Source organism: Perca fluviatilis, chromosome 18 (assembly GCF_010015445.1).
Source record: "Perca fluviatilis chromosome 18, GENO_Pfluv_1.0, whole genome shotgun sequence".
In the NCBI taxonomy this organism is placed as follows: Eukaryota; Metazoa; Chordata; class Actinopteri; order Perciformes; family Percidae; genus Perca; species Perca fluviatilis.
The window spans coordinates 12,255,421-12,270,482 of NC_053129.1; the positions used below are offsets into that span (position 1 = coordinate 12,255,421).

Below are 15,062 nucleotides of genomic sequence, written 5' to 3' on the forward strand. Positions count from 1 at the left end.
GTCATGAAAATAAAGAAACACATTGAATGAGAAGGTGTGTCCAAACGTTTGGCCTGTACTGTATATATATATATATAAAAATAATACATCTCCAAGATGTGCCTTCTTGAAAGTGCAGCACAGTCCAAAAACCGTCTCATGTCACATTAAATAGAGAATGTAAAGTATAACATTTCTCCCACATAATGTGAGGCAGTCGGGAGTATCAGAACTGGCCTAGGCAACTGCTGTCAGTGACATGGTTTCCGAACAGCAGGCGGTCACACACACACACACACACACACACACACACACACACACACACACACACACACACACACACACACACACACACACACACACACACACACACACACACACACACACACACACACACACACACACACACACACACACACACACCATACAGTATTCATGACATTACACAGAATATAAGGTCTGTATGAAAAAAAAAAAAAGAAACACCGGAAAAACCCTGATTCAAGTCCGGGGGAAGTTTGAGAAAATAGGCCAGCTCAAACCCAGAGGGTCGATCCAGGCCCAATCGGGTTCCGACAGATATTTCAAGGCTGTACTACATAGTACTCCCCATGACTTTTAAACTGACTTTTAAAAGTGCCCCTCTAAAAGGATTAAATCAAATTGTAAAAACTGTTTCAGATTAACTTTTGTTAATCAATGTATTCATTATCCACTATACTGTGCGTTGGAAGAATTTCCAGCACTATCTCAATTTGTAGCAACATACTGTACCTCCAAACAAGTACACTGATGAGAAGGGATTCAGCTAGTATCTGAACCAAGGAACTAAAATGCAGAAGCATGTATTGTATGTATAGTCATGACAGCATTAGCAACATCAGCACATTTTAACACACCTCGAGTCTCACTGCGTGAAGTCAAAAACCAACTGCTGAACAGACTGAAGCTTTGTTCCACAGCTGCAGAACTGTAAGGCAGGCCTGCGGCCCCATGGGGTTATCACCCAGCACTCCCCGAATGCAGAGATACGACCGTTCAGAGGCCGCTCTGTGGCAGGCAGCGAAACAGGACCGAAGAAGAATGAGTGTGTGGAGCATTAGAGACATGTGACTTCATGTTTTCTTCTTGTGGGTAGAAGGTCAGTGAGGAACATTGGCTCGGTTTGAGTGTTTCGTAGGCAGAACGCTGCTGCCTTTTCTTCATCTTTGTGCTAATATCATGGGAGTGCTACTAAAATAGATAGCAGCACTTTGACTGAGACTAGGTTAACTCGATCAGACAGCCCCAGCTTCCTAACTCGGCTCCCACCGGAAGTTTAGCTCTTTCAGGACAGAACAGGACATGTATTCCACATTACATTACATAACATTCTACATTCTATGTTTCATTATTTAAAAAGGTACATTAACAACACAGAAGTGCCATGTTTCAGTCTTTAATAGTCTATAAGACAGACCTTTCTCAGTGTAAGGCATTAACAACGTGTTATCATCCCGTCGGCCTTCTACACTGTAACAACCTACTCTCCAGATACTCATTATTCCTCCTAAAAGTATGTTTCTTTACACACCTTGAGTTCTAAAGCCTTCTAGTGAACCCCGGAAATCTCTGTAAAATAGTGAAAAAGTGAAGGACAATCTGAACAATAGTCTGATAATACTCTCCCACAGCTCGGAGTGTCCCTATCTCCGCCGTCTCATAAAAGCTTAATGCGTCCAAGCTCTTAAAATCCAGACAAGGAGAGCCCAATTCACCAGCAGAGAGAAGTTCAATTTCACTGCAGAACCTTCCCCAGCAAAAAAAAAAAAGAAAAAAAGGCTTTTCCAAAGCCACTTGGCAGAAAATCCTATTAAATCTTTCAGCAAAGCTTCCAGAAATATTGTGAGGGAAGTGTCCCAAGTCCCACTTCCGCCTGTCTGCTAAAACAGAGCATTGTCCACTTTGCTTGGAAAAGCTAACGCTAGTAGACAGTGGCTACGTCACTGCCACTTTACAACCATCTGTCGGATACCAGAAAAGAGATTTCAACTTTGTAAAACTACGGTTAACATGTTGCATTTTGTAACCTACTTTGTACACAGACATATCGATAGAAAGTAAAACAACACTATTCTATAAGCACACCGACCATATAGATTTCTTCTTAGCATGTGAAAGGAATCCAGCTGCTGTACCCTCATTGAAAAGCCCTTTACTTAAAAGAAAAAAATGTAATCAATAAGCCTTCTGACAAACCCAAAACGATTTTAAAATGATCAATACGAGAGAGAAAACACATTTGCCAGATAGAGAGGAATGATTGGAAAGAAGTCTCACCTCTCTCACAGGTGCTATCCCAGAAGCCAGTTCCAGTACAGTCACAGACAAAGCGGTTCCATCCCTCCTTACATGCTCCGTGGTTCTTGCAGGGGTTGCTGTCGCACTGTTTCCCCGTCACCTTACTGCACGAAGACTTGATACCGGTTGCATTTTGGGACTGAAATATCTGCCGGATGTCATTGCTGCGCCCGTCGATGAACAGATCCCGGACGCAGCCCACGTAGCCGTAGTTGAGCATAGCGGTCCAGAGCTCCGTGGGGAGCACCAGGCCCGCCCGGCTGTCAGGCAGACCACCCAGATAAAGGTCCCCCTCCAGGTCCAAGATCTCGTTTTCCCCGCTGGCTGTGAAAGGGGTCCGGCGGCTGTTTACCGAGATGATGCCTGGAGGAAGAAAAACCACATTCATTATTAATGTAAATACTGGCCTACACTGCAAAAAAACATGTCATATAATCTACTCCTATCACATGCTTTAAAAAGACTGCCAGGGGAGTGAGATAATATCACTTGTTTCTGGTCGATTTTCTTTTAGGTGAAAATGCGGATTGATTTTTGGTAAATTGCAACCAGAAGCTCTAAGAAATTGGAGGTGCTGGTGAACACGTGCGACAAAGTTGTAAAAAAAGGCTGACTATAATAAATAGAAATAGCAAAGCACGTCTGTGTCTGTGATGACGTGGTCTAATTAGGTAGACTCTGAAACACCCTCTTCAGGATGAGAGAACTCTATTTGAGTCATACAATTACAGAACAGAGGGCAGATCTTTACACAAACTTCAAATTTAGCCATTCTGCAAACGTCGTAATACAAGTTGTCACATTTTACTTGCAGCCAGACAGAGAGATTCTGGCTGGAGATCTTTGTGGACAAGAAATTGAATTCACTTGCAACTCATTAACATTTCACTCAAGCCACAAGTGTGATTATGCCTGTTCTTAACCATCCCTCAGTCTGCTATCCATATATCTGTCACATCCCTCTTTTTCCCAGTGAAAATCCTACTTTCTACTCTGCTATCGCACTGGGGGCTGTGCCGGTGATTAATCAAAGCAGCGAGCTCTGACACGCGGCTAAATTGGCTGCTCTAACCTGATATATAACACAGGCTGTAGCGCCGACTAACACACCCTGGTTCTCTGGAGGATCGCATCGAATACAGAGACTGTGTTGGGTTTTGCAGCTCTAGGCAACAGAAGTTTCTAACCCTTTTCTCTAATATAATCTTCTTCTAATACTTTCTGTGTATTTGGCCATGTTTTGAGGTCAGAGGACATACAGATGGAAGGAAGCGAGGGGAAACAGAGTCAGTAGCTATCTAGAGAGAATTATGGCTTCATCCCGGCAATAAATCATCGCTGAAATTAATAGATTGAGAAAGTTTATATAATTCCGGGGTTGTGAGGAAGAAGCTGAAACAAGCAGTCTTACAGCTGGTGCAGTTCCATTGTGGAAGCTACAGTGAGTCTACAGCAGGGGCCGGCAACCGTTTTAATATGAAGTGCCATTTTAAAATGTTCTTGTTAATCAGCATTAAGCCTGCCATCATCTTCTGAGCCCGTTATTTTTTTTTTCCTTTGCGCCACATTCTGTCAAGAAGGCAATGAGTACTAGCCAATCAGAGGCAGAGCACTGTAGGGCGGGTCTTCGCAGAATGCGGATGGGGAAAAAAAAAGTCATTCAAACTACCCTAAATAACAGGCTGCGCAATAGTGTCAGAATTATTCTAGGGCTTTATCCCTAAATTTTAATTTCCATTAACCTAAACGATTTCAGCACATCCAAAACCAGTTGAATATTATTCATGTTGTAGAATGGCAAAGTTGTCTGGAGGAAAATGGTCTTGCAAGTTAGTGCAAATGTGATGATAGTGAAAATTATTTCCAGATTTCCCATTTCTATTTTGTATTCCGAAGAAATAAAAAAAATGTAAGGTCAGGTTTTTGTTAAGGATTAGTTGATTTGTTAGTCAATTATTAGAACATTAACAAATGGCAATTTTTAAATGTATATTTTAAGCCAGAGTCCACAGCCATGCCATAGGATATGTGAAGAAGCACAGTGGCGTTTTCGCTAAATGCTAACAACACATGTTAGCATAATCACAGTGACATTGATAAGATTGATTGGCATGCTGTCATTTGCCATTTAGCACTAGACACAAAGTACAGCTGAGGTTAAAGGGATTGTAATGCCGCCAGCATGGCTAAAAATACAAAACCTTTATTGGTAACAGCCTCTCAAATCTATCATTTTGTTGTTCCATATTATAAATGAAATACCTTTGGGTTTGGTGACTCTTTTAACACTGTTGGCCATTTAAAAACAGCACTTTGGGCTAGAGTAGTGACAGGCATGGAGCATGGGCGTTTATTATTTTTGACATTTTAGAAACTTCTTGCTACAGTATCTTATGTATTGTAATAATTAATACAGGAAGTACTGTCATAATGGAAACAATTCTGGATTTTCTTTTTATTTCCCAAATGTATGTTTCCAATTTGAAAAGAGGAATGATAATCTATAACAAAGTTACCGCAGCGATACTGCAGGAAGTACTAGTCATTCTTCACTCAGTATTTTAGGATATATTGCACAGGAAGTGTGCTGTTATTTCCCCTGGTTTGATCCCTCTGTATAGCAGTTACTTGTTTGCCTTGTCAGCTCTGCCTATAAATTCATATACAGTATAGCCAAAGGCTACATATTTTTAATTGAGCCAGGAGTTCAGCTTCTTCATCGAAACCATTCTTAAATATGCGTTTGTGTGTGAAAAAGAGAAATGAAAAACGAGACCCCGGTGCTTTTCCACCACACCAAGCTGATCTGCTGTGACAGTGATGTTAAACAGAAATGCAGTTTCTAACTAATCGTAAACATTGGGACTAAAAGTAGCTTGCAGGAAATCTGTGAAATTTCACATACAACTTCAAAATGAAAATCGAGTTCTGACTAGAGTTGTTCCGATATCGATACCAGTATCGGGAAAGCCTCCGATACTGCCTGAAATTCTTTTATCGGTGAGAACGCGAGTCTATGCATTGATCCGATACCAAGTAATTGAACCTTGGATAAAACGGGCGTTTGCCAACGTTAGCTCTCTGCTTTACCGCTCTAAAAACAGAAGCCTGCACAGCAATTTGTTTATTCATGTTCTTTTTCAGTTATTAAGACGGACTTAATTTTTTGATTTGTTTATTCATGTTCTTTTTCAGTTATTAAGACGGACTTAATTTTTAGATTTGTTTATTCATGTTCTTTTTCAGTTATTAAGACGGACTTAATTTTTAGATTTGTTTATTCATGTTCTTTTTCAGTTATTAAGACGGACTTCGTCTATTTCCACTAAGTTTCACTTCCGGGATTGCTCCGGTGCCGCCGGAAACTCCGTAGGATGTCACTCTTTTTGGCCGGATGTCTGTTACCTTCCGCTTCCTTTGTGTTGGCATTTTAAACTCCGGTGGATTCATGAGGACTATGGTTAACTGCTCCTCAGATCTCTGCAGGGTAAATCCAGACAGCTAGCTAGACCATCTGTCCAATCAGAGTTTTCTGTTGCACGACTAAAACAACTTTTGAACGTACACACGTTCCACCAAAACAACTTCCTTCCCGAGGCTATTTTGCAGAGGCGCCGTTGCTCCGTCCCGGCGCTTAGCACCGCCCATGACGATTGTGATTGGTTTAAAGAAATGCCAATAAACCAGGGCACATTTTCTCCCATCCCGGAATACTGTGTGGACTAGCCAGACCCTCTTCCGCAGCGCGAGGAGACTATGACTGAATAGATAAAAAAGAAAGTTCTATGGCCTTTATTCTTTGTATGTATTTGTTTATGTTTTCGTAGTTTACAGCTGCTAAAAAAACTATTTTTAAAACACACTGGTATCGGATCAGTACTCCGTATCGGCCCATGCACAAGTTCAGGTATCGGAATCGATATCGGGAAGGAAAAAAATGGTATCGGAACATCTCTAGTTCGGACGCGTCTTCCTTCGAGGCAGTTTTTCCCTTCCTTCCCTTTCCCCTGTCCCCTCCATGCTTACCTGAGCGTCCGTCCCTCTGGATGTCCACGTGGTGCCAGGCGCCGTCGTTGACCTTAGCCTGTGTGGCCTTGACTTTGATGGTACCGGAGCCCATGTCCAGCAGCAGGTACAGCCCCCCGTCCAGCAGCTCCACCGCAAAGAAGTCCACCTTGTTGTTCTTCTGGCCCTTTGCGTCCCGGCGGTCCTGGGGCTTGCCGTGGGTGAAGAGTATCAACCCGTTGGGTTCCGAGGTGCGGAAGTCAAAGGAGATGGAGCCTACGCGTTTGGTGTTCCATTTGGGCAAGGCCAGGTACGAGTCCGGCGTCTCGAAGTTGATGGGGTCGAGGGTGGCAACGTTTTCGCACTTGAAGACCACATCACCCTGGAGTTTCATCTTGGGGTCCACGATGCGGGCGAGGCGGGACAGCTCCAGCCGGATATCATTGTTCTTGTACACCACCTGGGGAAGAAATACAAAGGTTTTGGATATTTCTCATGCCGTGCATGCAAGTGTAAAGATGATGATTATACCTCAGGGTGAATTGTGTCTTAGAGGGATTTGTTTTTCATTAAGTTTCTTTTTTCTTTTTTTATTTTCTTTCTTCTCAGTAGGGGATAATTTGCCAGTGCAGTAATGGTTGAAAAATATTTTATTTTCATGTGATTGAATTGCACTCCAATGCAAACTGTAATATCATAGCATCATACTTTAGTGATAGTCCATATTGCTGATTTTGAAGACAGCTGGATCGATAAAACTAATATCTTCTAAGGCGTGTGTCGCCCAATTTGTTTCTCAGTCATCTTCTATTTCAACTCCAATTTATCCAAGACGAAAAGGAGATTGTACACAAATGCATCACAGTATTTTCGTTAGATTGAACACCTGCCGACTGAGCGTGAAGTGCGAGAAGCGATGGCTAAATTATTAGCGAGTCATTCTCTGCGATGTTCAAAAACAGCAGTATTCATGAAGATGGGGTAAAACACGGGAGCATCTGTGACCCTGTGAGAATATAGCCAATATTATACTTTATTCACCCACAATAAATTTGCTGCAAGCCCCTAATCCACAAAAGCAGAAAGCAGCCCCACATCATAGTCAAATACAACAAAATACCACAGAAAAGGAGAGTAGAATATTGTCAATTGGAATCCATTGAGGCGGAAAATTAATGTTTCTTTTTTTCTTATTTCGGGGAAGGAAAACAGGCTTTTTCTGACATATAAGGGCAGTGTGTGCGCAGGAAACAGCAACACTGTTAGAGGGAGCACAGCTGTCAGCAAACAGATTTTACTGCGGCGGGATTACCGATAATCCTGGAAGATTTGACAGTAAATCAACACAGGTGACCCGGGCGCCGAGGAGGACTGACGAGGGGAAAAAAAAAAAAGGAGGGAGAGAGAGACGAGCTGGTGGGAATAAGGACAGCAGAAGAGACGGAATATGCGTGAGAAAGAAAATGTCTGGAAGCAAATAGAGAGAAAAAGAGGGAGGGACTGGGTTTCAAAAATATCACGTGTGTAGGTTTGTGTGTTTGCTATATGCAGTACAATCACAGTGATGTACTGTAGCTGTCAACGCAGTTAATGACCACACACACATACTTACCACACACTTTGTCAAGCACCTAATCTACTACCATGCAATAATAATCGTATACATTTTGAATACAGTAAATGTAAGCAACTTGCATAGTATATGACTGTATGAACGGGGAAGTTCCTTCCTTCCTATGACACACTGAGCTGCTCTCTCGTCTCTCTTTTCATTTGTTTCCTTTTGTATGCATCCTTGTCCCAGAACTGCTTGTTAATAACCTAGCTCTGGGGAGTTCACTCCCCGGAGTCCTTATGTTTCTTCTTCGCCTAGAATATTGCCTTGGATTAGGGTGGCACCAAGATCTGGGTCTTGGGTGCAGCTGTCGCTGTGGACCTGCTACACCCTGCTACGCTCTGCGACTCCCTGCAATGTCCGGCTGCGTCCTGCCGCGTCCACTGCATCCACCCATGCTCTGCTGTGCCACACTACACCCCGTAACGCCCTGCTGTGCCCTGCTATGACATGAACTACTACGACTACCGTTGTAGTCACTGTTCCATTATTTTTATAATGACTATTATTGCCACTGTTCATCACACCCCCAACCGGCCCAGTCAGACACCGCCTACCAAGAGTCTGGGTCTGCCGAGGTTTCTTCCTAAAAGGGAGTTTTTCCTCGCCACTGTCGCAATAGCCACTGCTAATGCTTGCTCTTGAGGGAATTACCGGAATTGTTGGGGCTTTTGGAAATTATAGAGTGTGGTCTAGACCTACTCTATCTGTAAAGTGTCTCGAGATAACTCTTGTTATGATTTGATACTATAAATAAAATTGAATTGAACAGAGGACTAAACTGATGCATAGGAATAGCCCTGTAATGATAATTTCCTTTATTGATAATGAATGAAATCTTTATTTCGAACTATATATATATATATATATATATATATATATATATATATATATATACACACATATATACACACACATACACACACACACACACACACTGTATAAACGAACAAAACTAAACATGTATAAAAAAGAAAAGAAATGAATTTCAACATAACACTAGACCTGCTCGAAAAAAGGGATAGGTAGAAGCCATAGGCTTATCAGGTCCTACCACCAGTCTTTCCCACAACTAAATCAAAGTCAAACAAGATAAATCAGCTGTTGATTATTTTCTTGATTCATCAATTAATCATTTGATCTATGGGCAAATCCCTATTGCTCCCTCAAGCGTCGCTGCCATTAGTGCAGAGTAATGCCGAGTGGAGCGGAACACACTTCCACTGACAATGACAGCGTAGATGTTTGTGTTAATCATGGTCAGCGGTCGCATAGTCCGACAGGCGAGGGGTACTCTGTGCGAACGTGGAAGTTATTCGGTCTCAAAGCGCCATTCTGAAATGAAGTATGACACAGCCTTCGGGTCAGCTGTCCGACCCAGTAATTAATTAGTAATTATGGTTAATATCAGCAAGCTCCGTAATTACTTGCAATTTAATCAGAATAAATTTTTTTTTATTTTATAATTTTTTAATCAGAACAAGTTATCGTGGATTATTAAGTAAAAATTAATAATTCATCAGAAGGTTAGACGTCTGAAATCCTTTACATATATTACAATGCTTTACGTGGCTTTGCAAGTTAGGTGCCACGAGAGTAAAGTAATGGCAGCGCGTTTACTTCCGCCTCCAACTGGAATTCATCTGTAAAATGTCAGAAAAATGAAAAATGACATAACAATCATCATAATATCCTAATTTCCTTGAGCCTGAGGTGACATCAAACCGCGATGAGCCCAAAGATTTCCAGTTTATTACACAGAACACAAATATAAGCAGAATATGCTTACAAATTACTGTAGAAGCTGGAACTAGAGAATGGTTGGCATTTTTGCTGGAAAAATTATTCGGAATTAAATTATTTTAACGATAATGATTACTAGCTAATCAAAAAAAGTTGTCGATTTATTTTCAGCGGATTGACTAATCATTTTAGCTCTACAAGGACATTTCCATCAATGGAAATTAGTTAGAAAAAGCCACCCTGATGCTGCTGCCATGTTGGAGTATGCTAAGCATGCTAATACGGCTCATGGCTTCAGGGATCATCTCTGTTTGTTCTTTTTGTCTACAGCTAAAATATGACGGAACATGTAGGCATAATTTGGCTCACTGATTATTGTCAATCAGCAGCAGCAGCAATTGCAGTTGAATCCACCCAAACAACTGTCAAATTCAATGCAATTTTTTATAAACTATCAAAAACATCAAATGAAAAACAGGGATGATTTTGAAAATGATGTTTCACAGAAATGTTGCAGCTGCCCTGTAGCTCAAAAATCTTTTAGCTTTAACCAGCATTACTGATGTCTCCGAAAAACTGTTTTTTATGTTTTCTTCTGAAGCCAAATACCTTGCGTTCCACTTTCAGCAAGCTTTTAGACTTCTCTTGGGCCAGAGAACAAACTGAATATTACATTAAAAGAGAAAGAGAGAAGAAACAGATGCTTTAATGCTGCTCATTTGCAATGTACAACTTTTCTTTAACAACGCATGTGATGGTCACTGTCTACTTCTTAGATGTAAATCGCTCAAACTTGCCAAAGTTCAAAGGCACTCTGTCTTCGAGACATTAAGTAGAATTTTTTAGACGTTGAAAGAACAGTTAGCTCTGTGTGACACAACACAAGGTTTCCATCAGAGCCACAACAGGCTGCTCTTAAAAAACACAGTTTGTCTCCTTGACTCATAAAAATCTCGCTCTCTATCAGTTTTCTTGACAGTGGAAAGTCTTTACAAACTCTCCCAGACACTGCAATGTTATTCTGGGATGTACTAAACTTATCTGTGTGTCCCCCATCTGTTTTGGGATTATGATTTTGTCTGTTCTGCTGCAGGCTGATCAATAAGGTAATCGAAATAATGCCATAAAAGGGGAACTGACTGCTGCGGCTATGTGTACCTCATCTTCTCCTTTGTTATGGCCATGCTTTGCTTTGCTATGCTACGGCCTATCAACAGCCTTATGGGGACCATTCATAATGCATGCACAGGGGACTGTAACAACTCCATAAAGCCGAGATCCTCCATCTCTGCTCCAGGATGGTGTATTGATTGGGCCCTGGTAAGGGTGAGGGAAGGGCAGCTGGGTGGAAGCACAAAAAGCACACACACACACACACACACACACACACACACACACACACACACACACACACACACACACACACACACACACACACACACACACACACACACACACACACACACACACAACACACACACACACACACTCTCCTCCCTAATCTACTTCAGATCGGTGCTCATGTCCTCTTGGCCCCGGCCACAGCTGCTGTCAGCTCATGATTTAGCCCCCGTGTTAATGAAGAAGCAGGGCCATTTCACTGGAGTAGAGTGAAGATACACACACAAACAAGGTGCTCATGAAGGAGATCTCTATTCTCGCACGCACACACACACACACACACACACACACACACACACACACACACACACACACACACACACACACACACACACACACACACACACACACACACAATACATAAAGTATTTACTAAGTGCAGATCAATGTAGCAATTGTGGGTAAATATTGATGAGAAAACTGGATGAGTGACAGAACTGATGACACAAAAGATAGAAGACTCAGTAATAATTACTGGGAATCAATATGACTGCCTACTATATTACAATGTCTGGGCTGTGACAGCATTAAACCCAGCAAAAAAGGGTTAGTTCACCCAAATCACAAAATAAACATCTTTCCAATGTTGCCTTTTGCCACGGTATGTAGGCATGCGGAGAGTTCTGGATTTATGTGCCAAGGTTTTAACATGTTCACCGCTGAGACTTTTCTTTCCAACCCAATATAATGGAGGTGATGGAATTTAGTTTGTGCTGCTCAATGTATCAACACAATCAGCAACATGTCTTTCTAGATAAAAATGTTAACTACTTTAACTGGGATCTACAGTATATTCTGCTGAAGTGGTCTACAGCAAAGTCTTTGGAGTAACCAGGACAATGTTTAAAGAAAAATGAAGACGTATTTCCTTTTTTCATATGTAATTTTACAAAACTATAAGCACAATAAATAAAAATCAATTTACCTTATGGGTAATAGCAGCAGTGGATATCTTACATCTTGGCAAATAAAACTAAAACACTCACTAGATATCGTTATAGGGACAAGTGCATGTTCGTGAATTGGGTGAAATGGCCCTTTAATGTGACAAAATAGAGGGAATGCTGCAAAACTTGCTCAGGCAGGCAGCTTCAGCTGTGCCACATGATGCACTATTCATTGCGACACATACAGTAGCCTGTCAAACACACAGACAGTGAGGCGGTCCATTCAATCTGTCACATGAACTTGCTCCAACCCTCCCTGCAAAATCATAAATGCTGCTGCTGCCACACTGCTCAACATGACATAATCTGCCTCTACAACTTCCCCTTCAACACAGCATACATGTAGCATGTAGTGTCTAATTGTTGGGTTCCACGCGAGTTTTCTTTATTACAGGGAGTGACAAGAGACTTGTACTAGATTTTAAAAAACATGTTAAAAGGGTTTGTCGTGTTTTGAAATTTAATATTGCTAACTTTAGGCACATTAGAAGCTCTTTGTCATTGGAAGCAGCAAAATCTTATTTTAATGCAATGATTTTATCGCATATATTGTATTGTATGTCATCATGGTCTCAAGCCAAACAAACTGTTTTAAATCCTCTTAGATCTTTACATAATCAAGCTTTGAAAATCCTAGACAAAAAACCTAGACGGCACCACCACTGTAGTATACTGGAGAAGTACAGTATTTTGAGCTTTGATAATTTGATCAGGTATTCTTATATCCGTTTGGTTCACAAAATTCTTAATGATGCCGCTCCACCCCCTTTAGAAACATATGTAAAGCTACGCTCTAAATTTACAAACAGAGCCTTGAGGTCTGTATCCAGGGGTTATTGCAATGTTCCCAAAAGAAAATCTGTTTTTTCTCAATCAGCCTTTTCCTATAAAGCAGTCAAAGAATCGAATGGGCTTCCTAACAATTTAAAGAATATCTCAAATTTTAAAAGCTTCTCGCGGGCAGTTAAATACTTCCTTTTAGAACATCAGACCTGCTCTCACTAAAGCTTTTTATTCCATTGTTGTGTATATTTGTGTATTGCACCTTCGGTGTAAATAGTCTATTTATATTGTCTTAACTGTCTTGTTGTATAAACATGTTATGTTTATTGTTTTTGTCATGAACTCAACTCTGTTATGTCATTATAATTGTGGAGGACTACAGATGGAAAGTAGCATAATGCTAAATCTGGTGCAGCCATCTTTTTAATGTAACTGCACATTGTCCTGCTAAATAAACTAAACTAAACTAGGACTTAATTAACTATACATATAGACCTTTTTATTCTCAATAAATCTATCTCACTCATCTGTCTCAGACTAAAATAGAACAGTCAAACATGGCACCACATGCACTGCTGCTAAAAGATAAGCATAACTAGAGATATATTTATTCTAAAAACTCATTTTCCAAGGCCACTCTCAAACCACTGATCCCCATCTTAAAATCATGCATATACATGCGAGCTTATCTGCTACTATTTGTTGCCCTTCACTACACCACAACGCTCCTCCTCCCCCTCTACGTCCAGCGACCAGGACCTTCACTGGCTCAGCGCTAGAGAGCTAATCTTCAAGTTCATAAGCTCATCGGCATCAACTCTCTTGTATCGTTGTTCGCATACTAAATCCAAAGCAGTTCAGCCAGTGTCAGGGTTTACGCCAACATTTTAATCTCATGTTGGTCCTGGGTGATATACTGCGGGGCCTTCAGCAAATCTCAGCATGCTTTTATCTTGACTGACGGAAACGTTTGCGGTCGGACAGTCTATTGACTTCTAAACATCACTACCACTGAATTCATAACACACTACAGCTGTTTGCACAATGCTGAACTATTCCAAACAACTAGGAGGTGCTTGTAGCATGACAACAAACGGTCACATTTACATTCTGATACAGATTAAATAAAAACCTACATATAACATGTCCGAGGTATAGGTCACGGGGTGTAAGTCGATCTCCTTTAAAGCGAATCCACGATTATTCGAAATTTGTTGAGTTTTACCCGTCTCCTCTATATATTTATATAGTTGGTGCGCAACGCGCATTTTGTCTCAGTGCATGCATTGTCTTAGTCCAGCAGCGCCCCGCCCCGCTTAGTTTAGCGTAATGAATGGAATCCTTTGTTGCCGTTAGCATCTCGTTGTGAGTAAAAGTGACCCAACAACAACAAAACAAAACCTAATTACTTATTCTAACCAGTAAATTGGTTCTGCGAACTAAGCGGTAAAATAGCAATGCAGATTAAGACTAGACGATTTCCTAGGCAGATATTGACTTGGGACTATATTGGGTGGAAGTAGGCTACAGCCGAAGCACTGCTACTCGGGCACAGAGATATCGGCAGCCCGCGGGGATCTGCAGCTGGCGCAAAGTCACCGTTTCTGAGTTAGTGGACAACCAAATAACGCTGCCCTGACTGCGGGGCTCGGCGGGCCGCTGCCCGTCCAGTAACAACATATAAATATAGAGGAGACGGTGAATAACCCAATTTCAACAAATGGTGGCGTATTCCTTTAAGTCCCTTCGTAAAATATACTTTCATCAAAGCCTTATATTTATTTTTAGACCTTTTTATTCTTTTTAAAATGTTTTTTCTTATTCTTACCTACACTGTACAGGTTTTTAAAAACACCAAATAGTTTTTATTTGTTGTTTGAAAAACCTGATGTTTTTATTTGTTTCATTGTTCTGTGAAGCGCTTTTTAACGAATTTAACGGATTTTGAAAAGTGCTCTATAAATAAAGAGTTGTTGTTGAGTTTATAGGTGCTTGTAGGCAGATATTGTTCACATTTGGCCAAGCTAGCGATTTCCCCGTTTCCAGTCTTTGTGCTAAGCTAAGCGTCTCCTGGCTGTGAAGCTTCATCTTTAGTGTACAGACATGAGAGCCAACTCTCAGAAAGGAAGCATATTTCCACGGAATGTCAAACTTTTTTTTTTTTTTTTTTTTTTTACGGAACAAAATAAGCCGACAAAAGTAAGTAAGTAAGTAATTTTCAGACTGATGTTTTTCTTTAACAGGCACTT

At 41.0% G+C, this 15,062-nt stretch overlaps 1 protein-coding gene across 18 annotated transcripts in view; it reads right to left on the reverse strand.

Moving 5' to 3' along the window:
* Nucleotides 1-15,062, reverse strand: part of nrxn3b (neurexin 3b) — a 330,684-nt gene that overhangs the window by 227,873 nt on the left and 87,749 nt on the right. For all 18 annotated transcript variants that reach the window (XM_039781091.1, XM_039781084.1, XM_039781082.1 and 15 more), the window contains 2 exons: nucleotides 6,346-6,784; nucleotides 2,299-2,682 (listed from right to left, as the gene is read on the reverse strand). In XM_039781091.1, the coding sequence (XP_039637025.1) occupies nucleotides 2,299-2,682; nucleotides 6,346-6,784 (823 nt within the window). The remainder of the gene's footprint in view (nucleotides 1-2,298; nucleotides 2,683-6,345; nucleotides 6,785-15,062) is intronic.